At 40.4% G+C, this 12,226-nt stretch overlaps 1 protein-coding gene across 1 annotated transcript in view; it reads left to right on the plus strand.

Annotated features, from left to right (window-relative positions):
- Positions 1 to 294: 294 nt before the first annotated feature.
- The window catches only part of LOC129713006 (protein TBATA-like), a 28,527-nt gene continuing 16,595 nt past the window's right edge, over positions 295 to 12,226 (plus strand). Inside the window, exons 1-4 of the mRNA XM_055661848.1 lie at positions 295 to 700; positions 5,038 to 5,153; positions 6,889 to 6,952; positions 11,035 to 11,282. Of these exons, the coding sequence (XP_055517823.1) occupies positions 6,906 to 6,952; positions 11,035 to 11,282 (295 nt within the window). The 5' untranslated portion in view covers positions 295 to 700; positions 5,038 to 5,153; positions 6,889 to 6,905. The remainder of the gene's footprint in view (positions 701 to 5,037; positions 5,154 to 6,888; positions 6,953 to 11,034; positions 11,283 to 12,226) is intronic.

The following is a 12,226-nucleotide window of genomic DNA, read 5'->3' on the forward strand; positions in this document are numbered from 1 at the left end:
AGCAATCTGATACGTTGAAAGAATTATGTATTGCTCTTTCATAACTCTAGGTCTCATGAAATTGACAACACTTAGGATGGAAATTACAAGATGCATGTGTCTTTAAGCAGATCCTAGATTGTACTATTGTATTAAAAACATACAAACCTGTACGTCTTTGGAGTGTGGGAGGAAACCGAAGATTTCAGTGAAAACCTACGCGGTCACAGGGAGAACGTACAAACTCCGTACAGACAGCACGCGTAGTCGGGATCGAACCCGGGTCTCCCGGCGCTGCAAACGCTGTAAGGCAGCAACTCTACCGCTGCGCCACCGTGCCGCCCTTATTTGTTATCAATAATTATGAAAGGCACACACTGCAAATGCATTTTTCTTCCCTTTCAGAAGATTTGCACCTTACTCGAAGCAGAGAATTAGTTTTTAAAATTTTAAATAGCGTGCTGTATGTTCCAACGGGAAACAACTCAAAAATAGGAGAAAATAGTAATTATACAGGCAACGACATCTGACTGTGTGTTTAATCTTTGCGTCCTATAACTTGATCGCACATGGTGTTTTCAGATTAGGGTAGCCTAGCAACTCCAGCTAGATTCAGTCACAAGACAAACAAACCAACAAACTGGACTGAACACCAATGTGCACAAAGTGGCACAAAGTTTTAAGAGAATCCAGGAAAATGTTGGGATAGTAGTTGTAACCGGTGAGTTACTTCTAATTGGTGCTATATGTTGTGCTTCGCACCCTAACTATATTCACCGTGCTCATAATAGAACACTTTTCCGTGGATCAGCATGGAAAACACCAACCAAATGGTACATTTTAATGTGTAGTTAAAAATGAGTAGCATTAGCCAAAAGTGTGAAATACTGTGGGTGACATGATCATTTCTGATATTATTTTGCTTACGTTTACAGTCATCAACAATGATAATTTTTCATCAGGTTTAAAACATGCATTGTATTACATTGAGTAAATATCTGGAGATAGAAATAATAGATATGATTTTACTTTTCATTTGTGTGGAAAATGTTTCTTATCGGTCGATTTTTCCTGAAATAGCTCTAGGAATATTGAACAAAGGACTGGAGCGAGAAAATAATCTCAAGGAACTGCATGTTGAAACAGCAGGACATATCCCAAGTAATCATTTCATAAACACCCCTACTGTGACCCGAATATAAATTCATTATATTTGTGGCTAATAATCGAAAATTACAAATGATTTTGAAGCACTTATTACGATCGTTCGAATATAAGTGAATGACATCAAATCCAAAGCATAGACACAGCCCATTCTGTTGGACTGCCCTTATGCTTATACTTTTAAAAGCTCCTTTTTATTCTGGCCTTGAGCTCATATTTCACTGATGAAACTTGCTATCAATTTAAAAATCTCTATCACGTCACCTTGTTCCAATAAAATAACAGCAATCTCTGTAATTTTGCTCTCAATTCTGGTTTCAATCCTTACTGCATATTTGCAGGAGTTGCAATATCCTTTTTTAGTTCACTGACCAATATTATACATTTGTGATCTCGATCTCGGTTTCTACCTCTCTTTCTCTCTCTCTCTCTCTCTCTCTCTCTCTCTCTCTCTCTCTCTCTCTCTCTCTCTCTCTCTCTCTCTCTCTCTCTCTCTCTCTCTCTCTCTCTCTCTCTCTCTCTCTCTCTCTCTCTCTCTCTCTCTCTCTCTCTCTCTCTCTCTCTCTCTCTCTCTCTCTCTCTCGCCTCCGTCTCTCTCTCTGTCTCTCTCTGTCTGTCTCTGTCTCTCTCTCTCTCTGTCTATCTCTGTCTATCTCTCTCTCTCTCTCTCTCTCTCTCTCTGTCTGTCTCTCTGTCTGTCTCTCTCTCTCTGTCTGTCTGTCTGTCTGTCTGTCTCTCTCTCTCTCTCTCTCTCTCTCTCTCTCTCTCTCTCTCTCTCTCTCTCTCTCTGTCTCTCTCTCTGTCTCTCTCTGTCTCTCTCTCTGTCTCTCTCTCTCTGTCTCTGTCTCTGTCTCTGTCTCTCTCTGTCTGTCTGTCTCTCTCTCTCTCTGTCTCTCTCTCTCTACATGTTTTGTCATTGGTATGAATTATATCCAAGACAAGGCAATGGTTTTTAATTATCATATGTACCAAAAATGAACAATGAAATGTACTTACAGCATACCAGGCCTGCAAACACAGTTTATAGATAACATAATAAACCAAAAATTAAATTCATTAAAACTCCAATATGATTTCAACAAGCACAAAGTGTTTAGTGCAACCAAGAGAGGGTTTAGTTAGTGTTTGTTATGTTCACGAGCCTTTTCCTTATCTCTGTATCTCCCTCTCCCCTGATTCAGTTTGAGGAAGGGTCTCAACCCGAAAAGTCACCCATTCCTTCTATCCAGAGATGCTGCCTGTCCCGCTGAGTTGCTCCAGCATTTTGTGTCTATCTTCGGTGTAAACCAGCATCTGCAGTTCCTTCCCACAACACGTTCAAGAGCCTAATGGTTATTGGGAAGAAGCTATTCTTGAACCTGGAGATCACGGTTTACAGCCTCCTCCACCTTCTTCCCGATGATCAGAGTGAAATGAGAACTTGGCCAGGGTGTTGTGTCTCCTTGGTAATGAATCTCCTGATTTTAATTGCGTATTTCATACCCATATCCACTTGCTTTGCTAACATTAGATTCTTCACTTTGTAGTTTGTAACTTTTTGCTTATTTATCACAAGTTGCTTTCCCCCCACCCTCCATGTAATTTCTGAGTGAAATCATTTCTGCAAATGATGACCTTGTTGGGAATGACTACGCTCTTCCTGTTATTGTGAGAAATGTCCTGATCCTGTTTGTACTCATCATTCAATCAGTTATGTGGTTTCACTCTCTACCGCACACTCTACGCTTTTCCATGGATCTCTTCTTAAATTGCACCTTCTGCAATTTTATTTCATTGGCCATCTTTTCTTCAAAAATGTCAGTCTAGTTGGGTAAACAATTTTCCTTCCAGATATTTATCGAAAATAGTTTCTCTTGTAATTGCCATTTGCCAATGTTTTATCATCTAATGTTTTATGAAACTATTTGTATTTTTCTTCCATCAACACAGAAGGTAGTTGAGGCCAGTTCATTGGCTATATTTAAGAGGGAGTTAGATGTGGCCCTTGTGGCTAAAGGGAGCAGGGGGTTTGGAGAGAAGTCAGGTACAGGATACTGAGTTGGATGATCAGCCATGATCATATTGAACAGCGGTGCAGGCTTGAAGGGCCGAATGGCCTACTCCAGCACCTATTTTCTATGTTTCTATGTTTCTATTAGGTTTAGAACTGTATAATCAAGATTTTATTTGAAGTGCGGAATTGCAGTTCTCCAATTTGCTTCTATTTAATTTTTTATCCTCTAGTTTCATTCAATGTACAAACTAGACTTTTGTTCATCAATGTGTTACAGTTTTTTTCCCCAATAAATCCTTTCTTTCTTTCTTGGTTGTTTAACATCCCGTTTCACTTTTTGCTACTGCTGACATTTTTATTTTTTCAGTCTTTTCAATGAAAACTGGTGGGAAGTTTTTGTTTCATTATCCTGGCTAATTCAAGAAGCTCAACATTAATAACATGCTTTTGGTTCATGTCTATTGTAAAACTTTCTAAGCTGTTTCAGTGGATCTTGATAATGATCTCAATTCCATTAGACAGTGCACAAACACCACTGACTTGTAAAGTATTTATAGCTTCTGTTAGTGTTTAGGTTTCCCACACCTAAAACACATTTTGTTTTTGTTTGCTCTGTCACTCATTACTCATTAAAAGCCACTAACTCATGTAGTGGCAGGAAAGATAAATCATTGATAAATGGATGTAGATTTACCCTCGACAAGAATTTTCAGCACATTTGGTCAAAAAGAAAACGGATATGTATGTAAGGTTTCGAAAGATTAAATCAGTCAGGGTGTTTCAGGAAGACAAAGCGAGCATCAAAGACCTCGAGCAGGAGATTAGAAAGGGCAGAGGGGATCACGAAATGTAATTGTAGAGTTGGATTAAAGAAAATCCAAAGGCCTTTTATTAGTTTAATTTAGTTTAGATATACAACATGGAACCATCGAGTCCGCACCGACCAAGTCAAGTCAAGTCAAGTCTATTCGACACATACACATACGAGATGCGCAGTGAAATGAAAAGTGGCAATGCTCGCGGACTTTGTGCAAAAAACAAACAAACAAACAAACAAACTACAGACAGAATGGAACAGAATCGCATATTCTTTCACATATTACATATTGTGGGAGGAAGGAAAAAGGAAAAAAAACAAAAAAAAACCCCAAAAAAACAAAAACAAACCCGACCAATATAAACGCCACATCTGAGAGAATGAAGTATCTCCATAGTTAGCATCATTGTTCTGATGCTTGAGCATTATGGCAGATCAATAGACTGTAAATGGATGCAAGCAATATGTTGGTATATATAGAAGGTAGACACAAAATACTGGAGTAAAGGGCCTGTCCCACTGTACGAGGTCATTCAAGAGTTCTCCCGAGTTCTACCCTGATTCGGGCTCATGTAATGTACGTAGCAGGTACCTAGGGGCTCGTACGAGTAAAAAGTAACAATTTTTTTCATCACACGTATTTTTTCAGTGTTGAAAAAAACGTCACGAGTTTACCGGATTTCCCGAGTACCTACCGTTACTCGTACGAGCCGCTACGTGACATCCACGAACTCCTACGTACCCGCTACGTACATTACACGAGCTCGAATCTCGGGAGAACTCGGGAGAGCTCTTGAATTACCTCGGACAGTGGGACAGGCCCTTAACTCAGCAGAACAGGCAGCATCTCTGGAGAGAATGAATGGGTGCCATTTCGTGGTCGAGACCCTTCTTCTGACTCAAATCTGAAGCGCATCAAATAATGTTGTGAAACAGGTGTGAAAGGGAATTTGGAATATTTCCCCCAGCTTGTTAAATGCTTTAGCACAAAGAGAACAGTGTGAAGATCATTAGACCAAACCCACCTGGAGGCAAATAGTTCACAATATGTTTTCTCAATTAACCTTTCTCTTGTACATTTCAGCGTGAACATAACTCATCATCAACATTCTGGAAGTCCAAGCTGATAACTGCGCAGCGAAGCCAACAAGAACTTAATGAACGGACAGAGAAATAAAGAGAAGTATAACGGAAAGAAAGGTATATAAGAATCAAAGCAAGTATATAAAACAAAATGGATTTAGGGAAGAAAAACTAAAGGGAAAAACAATATGTTTAAAAGGGTACTTTAATTATTAACTATGAGTCCTAGCTTTCTCAAAAACACTTAATAGGCAACTAATGGGAAAATTCAGCTAGTTTTAAAAAACTGCGTTTTTCAATGATCAAATTATATTCCATATTATATTTATATTTCTTAATGATCATTTTTCATCTCAATATTATTTATAGTCATGCATTTCAGTTCGTAGATTTACCACTGAGGGAAATATTTTCTAATACATGGAATATCTTATCAGTGAAACCTCACCACAGATGTAGGAATGTTTCATTAATACATAATTTTAAGCAATACATGGGAAGTTTTACATAGAAAGATAGAGCAGGTGCAGGAGTAGGCCATTCGGCCCTTCGAGCCTGCACCGCCATTTAATATGATCATGGCTGATCATCCAACTCAGTATCCTGTACCAGCCTTCTCTCCATACCCCCTGGTCCCTTTAGCCACAAGGGCCACATCTAACTCCCTCTTAAATATAGCCAATGAACTGTGGCCTCAACTACCTTCTGTGGCAGAGAGTTCCAGAGATTCACCACTCTCTGTGTGAAAAATGTTTTTCTCATCTCGGTCCTAAAGGATTTCCTCTCTATCCTTAAGCTGTGACCCCTTGTCCTGGACTTCCCCAACATCGGGAACAATCTTCCTGCATCTAGCCTGTCCAACCCCTTAAGAATTTTGTACGTTTCTATAAGATCCCCCCTCAATCTCCTAAATTCTAGCGAGTACAAGCCGAGTCTATCCAGTGCATCTTTGTCACCAGTCTGTAAATTCTGGAGTAACTCAGCGGGACAGGCAGCATTTCTAGAGAGAAGGAATGAGTGGCGTTTCGGTTCGCGACCCTTCTGCATTCATGTTAAGTCATGTTGATTTCAATTATAGCTGAGACAATGTAGTGTTCAAAAAATGCCTTTGCCACCCATGTTAACATAGAAACAAATACCCATTTGGGAATAAATCTGCTATTTTTTGGTGTACGGGAATGTGTGAATGTATTCCCAATAGTACTGCCCAGGTTACCTATGAAAGTGTGTAGGTATGTAAAATCTGCCATTAATCGTGTTTGATTTCATTGAGCATCTTTTCGACAGCAGTAGTTAGGAGTTCCTCCACTATTAGCAGTAGCAGCAATTACCAGCATTAGTTGGGAGTTACTGAACTAGTCCAGCTTTTTGTGTTTATCAGCAGTAGTTGGAACCTGTCTTGAATGTCTGGCAAAATCTGAGCATTAATAAAGGCATTAGAACACTTTCAGCTGTGATAGATGCCCGAGGATATAATTTAGAAAGATTTAATCTGTGTTTCAAATACGAGGTGGGACATTGTGCCACTATGCTGGTATGATTGCAACTTGAGATTTGCTACTGAGGAATTGTTGTATATGCTGTGTTAATTTCACTCTGTTCCCTGTCCCTCCACCCCTGGTTCTAAATGACTGCCCTCCATCCTCCCGTGAACCATCATTGTGGTAATGACTGGACTGGAATCCTGTCTATTTTCAAACACATTGCTTTGTGAGATTTCATCTTGCACAAGGATGTATTTGCGCAATTGGTTATTGTCGTCAAATAAATTACTGCGTTTAAATTGATTTGCTTTGGCCGTGCTAATTTCACTTATTATTATTATTATTCTTCCTTTGTGCCTCGCTTTAAGTGTGAAGAATTCTCATAATGACAGCTGCAATGAGTGAAGTTCCACCATTCAAATCTGAGCAAGAGTAAGTACAGTGTACTATGATTAAGCAACTTAATTTTAACAAAAACCATTTAACAATTACCGCACGGAAACAGGCCATCTCGGCCCTACAAGTCCGTGCCGAACAAATTTTTTTTTCCCCTTAGTCCCACCTGCCTGCACTCATACCATAACCCTCCATTCCCTTCTCATCCATATGCCTATCCAATTTATTTTTAAATGATACCAATGAACCTGCCTCCACCACTTCCACTGGAAGCAATTCCACACCGCTACCACTCTCTGAGTAAAGAAGTTCCCCCTCATATTACCCCTAAACTTCTGTCCCTTAATTCTGAAGTCATGTCTTCTTTCTCTGCAGTGTTTACAATGGAATTTAACCTGGTAAAGTGATTTCTGAAACAACTCATCACGGTCTGGTGAATTTAATCAGAATGTTCCGTTTAGTTCTCAGCGCCCTGACTAGGATTTATCCTTAAAGCTGCTGAACAAAAGAGTAATTTTTTCACTGTGCATTTCTACATGTGCATTTCTCATCTACAGTATAATATTTTTATTGCCTTCCCTTGTGCAATAAAGGTAAAGTATTTTGGTTCACATGACAACAAAAATCTCTTGTGTATCTCCATTTCCTTTCCTGCCCACTTGATGCCTGTTCCTTGAGTACCTTAGTCCAAAATCTTACAAATTGATATCTATATATCAATTTCTTGATTAGTACGGGTTTCAAAGGTTATGGGGAGAGGGCAGGAGAATGAGGTTGACAGGGAAAAATAGATCAGCTGTGATTGAATGGTGGAGTAGACTCGATGGGCTGAATGGCCTAATTCTTCCCCTATGATCTATTAACATAAACCTCATTCCCCCTATTTTAAGTTCGGCCTTTAAACCCAATCTCTGATCAACCCTTTGATCACCCCACCCTCGCCCCTCATTAACTAGCAGTTCATTTTTTAACTGATCATATTCAGCAGTACTCAAATAAACTGGAGCACAGTTGGTTATTTCAAAATTAAATGAATTAATTCAGTGTGACTTACTTTTCTTGAATCCCTCTCCATAATGTTGCCTGATTCTGCCCCTGCCTTAGCTCATGGTTACGTACACATTATTAGTCATAATCACAGAGCAATACAGTGTGGAAACTAGCCCGTTGGTCCAACTTGCCCACGCCGGCCAACATGTCCCAGCTACACTATAGTGTCCCACCTACCTGCGTTTGGTCCATATCCCACCAAACCTGTTCAATCCATGTATTATCTGTCGATGGAAAGTCTCAAAATGCTGGAGTAACTCAACAGCCAGGACGACATGGATAGGTGACGTTTCGAGTCTAGACCCTTCTCCAGACGGAACGATTTTTGTCTCAATTTTCTAAAACTGAGATCATAAAAAAACTCCTTTGCCCTTGTCCTAACTCACACTGTTCCAATCCCACAAGCTGTCTGCCTTCTGGCCCGGTTGGCTCTTGGTTAGGCTATGATTCTACTTTAAAAAGAACATTCTTGATTATATGAATGTTATATGTGGTGTGAATATTGATTTCTCTCACGCCAAGTAGCCCTGGCATTCCCCCTCCCTCTATCACCTCCCCCACCCAAGTCACACTAGCTTCTTGTTTTCACCTTACAAACAACCAACAATGGCCTGTTTGCTTTATCATTGTTACTTATTTGCATATCTTTTATTCATTGTTGTTTATCTCGCCACATCATCGTCTATATCTCTCGTTTCCCTTATCCCTAACCAGTCTGAAGAAAGGTCTCGACCCGAAACATCACCCAGTCCTTCTCTCCAGAGATGCTGCCGGTCCCGCTGAGTTACTGCAGCTTTTTGTGTCTATCTTCGGTTTAAACCACCATCTGCAGTTCCTTCCTACATATTCTTGATTATACATCCTTACATGATTCTCCTTTTATGACACAGCAAACTCCTTGTGAAGGCAAAGTTCTGTCTTTACTAGACAAGGTCACACTCTTTTGCATTCGGTGAAACTATGTGGCAGCTCATATTTGGGCATCGTGCTATGCCGTGGGGTAACAGCAGCACAGAACTGTATTCCCATATAGGTTGCAATCCTGTGGCCCACTCTAGCCATCAGTCTATCATTATTATCAACACAGGGCGTGCATTGAAGAAAGCAGACTGGCATGCTGGGAGCAGCACAAAAGGTATCGAATAATAACGTGCCAAATTGGAAAGGCTGGAACACTATGCCACATGCATACAAAATAGCACAAGCAGCAGAGGGAGTGATTCACCAACTAAAGGGCCAGTCCCACTTTCCCGAGTTATTCACGAATTCCCCCGAGTTTTCAAACTCGCAGAATGTTTGTACCGAGTCCGTCAGAGGCCGTGGATATTTTGTAGCGGCTCGTTATACCAGCCGTAGGTACTCGGCGCATCAGGTAAGTCGGGACGTTTATTCGGCCCGATGAAAAATGTTCACGAGTAAAAAAATAGCCCCGAGTACCTACGTCCGGCATAACGAGCCGCTATGAATATCCACTGACTTCTACGGCCTCCGAGGGCCCTTAACAGTTCCGCTCAAAATTCTGATCCTTGCTAACTCTCGTTGGGAATGAGAAAGTGAGATAGAGATTTTGCTAACATCCCTAACCTCAACATTACTAGGGCTGAGCTTAAAACAAGAATGAAACATTTGCAATCATTATTCACACGGATATGCTGGGTGGATGATCCACTTCAGTGTCCCGCAAAGATCCCGAGCATTACAAAGTCAGTAGGAAGGGACTGCAGATGCTGGTTTATACCAAAGAAATATCTCTACCCTAAATGTCACCATTCCTTCTCTCCAGAGATGTTGCCTGTCCTGCCGAGTTACACCAGCATTTTGGTTTTATCTTGAAGCATCATCTGTTCTATACAAGTGCAAGAGAGTCTAGTCATCTACCCTTAATGTTTGTTCAATGTTCAATGTACACACACTGAACTTTTTTTTCTCTCGTGTTTATTATATTGTTTACAGTGCACTATATTTACACATTCTGTTGCGCTGCTGCAAGTAAGAATGTCATTGTTCTATCTGGGACATATGAGAATAAAACAGTCTTGACTCTTGCCATTGTCTTCACTGGTTCTCTACCATCAACATCCTGGGAGTCACCACTGACTAGGAGCAAATGGACTAGTGACATGAAGACTGTGGCTATCAGAGCAGCTTAGAGGTTGGGTATCCTGCAGCAAGTGACTCGACCTTTCACCATCTTTAAGGCTCAAGTTAAGAGAGTTATGTGGCTCTCTATACGTGAGCCTTATACATGGTGAATGGTTGGGGAAGCAAGAGGTAAGTGCAGAACCAACAACAGCCAGGAAGCTTAATGACGGGGTATATCTGTTTGATTGTCAGAGCAACCATCACCTTAAGTACTGTAGTCACTGCAATTGGAGATTGCCTTTCCAATCACTCACTGCCCTGACTTGGAAATATATCACTGCTCCTTATTATCAAAATATTAGATGCAACATTTACAACCCTTGGGAGTATGCTTATCAGAAATACTTCTGCAGTTTAAGAAAGTTAGCTCACTACTATCTTCTGAAGAGCAGAAAATGCTGCCATGGTCACTGCATGCATTCTGATTCATGTTATTCCTGGGTGATTTTTTTTACCATTTTAAAAGCATTACATAAATACAACTTTTTATGTACAAATTATTACTGTTATTATTAAAGGCAATCACAGGCTGATATTGAAAAGAAATATTAAAGGCTTGGTCAATGGGCGAAAAAAACAAAACACATTGTAATAGAAAGGGAAGTAGAGAGATAGGGAGGTTTAGCACTTAGATTCTACGCAGCTAAAAGAATAGCCATCTATGATCCAGCAATGAAAACTGGGATAATAGATAGATCACAGACAAGTGTAGAACAAACAGGAGGAAGATTCAGAGAAAGGGATTGACAATGCCATGAAGTCAGTTGCAAACAGGGATGAGGTAAGTCAAATCTCAAATGATTTTCTCAACTAGATGACATGTGAATTTTGCTCTTCTATAAAACAAATTCAGATATGCCAGTGATGTGAGTCTTCTTCAGACCTTTCTAACATTATTTCTTAATGGCTCTATATCCTTCTGAAAGCAATGGGAAGACATCAGTGAAGGAAACCATGGAGAAATTAGGTCAACCAGTCCTCGATCCATTCAAAAGCAAGCAAGAGCCTACGGTGACAAGGAAATCAGGCTCGATGCCTCTTAATTCACTGCTACGCTTCAGTCTCGGTGCTGAGAGGCCACAATCAAACAACAGCATGCGCTTTGGAATGCTGAGCCACCACTCCTTTTTCTCAAGGCATAATCCTCACCCTCATCGTGTAACACATATCAATGGTAAGACCTTCTATTAATCAATTATTTGCCTTCTTTCACCATGCAGATATGGTTGACCAAAGCACTTTCCCTTCTTTACTGAACTGATCCAGAAATAATGATGTCGGCATAAATCATCATATTCAGAATAATTTCATATAATTTCAGAATATTCCTCTTCACTACCACATCAAATGTTATTTCTTATTGCACAGAGAAAAACCTATTAGATTTGGCTCCCTATTGTAGGAGTATCTCTTATCCCATTCCATTTTCAATACTCGTGCACTATTATGTCCCTGTCCCACTTAGGAAACCTGAACGGAAACCTCTGGAGACTTTGCGCCCCACCCAAGGTTTCCGTGCGGTTCCCGGAGGTTTTTGTCAGTCTCCCTAATGGTTGAAAGTGGTTTCCACTTCTTCTATGTTCCGGCGATTATTTCAAAAAATTCAAAACCGGCCGCGACTAAAAATAGGTTGCCGGAGGTTGCAGGTGGTTGCCGGAGGTTGCAGGTAGTGGAAGGTAAGACCTTCCACTACCTGCAACCTCCGGCAACCACCTTCAACTAGCATCGCAACCGGGAACCGCACGGAAACCTTGGGTCCAGAGGTTTCCGTTCAGGTTTCCTAAGTGGGACGGGGGCACAGACCTTTTCAAATGTTTTTTAATCTGGTATATACAAATGCTTCAACATCATTGTTGGTGTTATAACTTGTACCTATCAAAAATCAGAGAATATAAATGGATAAAAGCTTATTGTGTCCATTGAGCCATGAGAGACATGAGAAATGAATGAGATGTGGCCAAGGAGTTTGTTAAGATTGCTCTAATTAGTTATTGTATCGAAATGTTGGATATTGGTTGGTGCGGATGGATTGCGTTTCATCTTGGTTCATCAAGCTGATTTATAGATAGATAGATCCTTTATTGTCATTCAGACCTTACGGTCTGAACGAAATTATGT

The sequence above is a fragment of the Leucoraja erinacea genome, chromosome 34, assembly GCF_028641065.1.
Source record: "Leucoraja erinacea ecotype New England chromosome 34, Leri_hhj_1, whole genome shotgun sequence".
NCBI classification, from domain to species: domain Eukaryota; kingdom Metazoa; phylum Chordata; class Chondrichthyes; order Rajiformes; family Rajidae; genus Leucoraja; species Leucoraja erinaceus.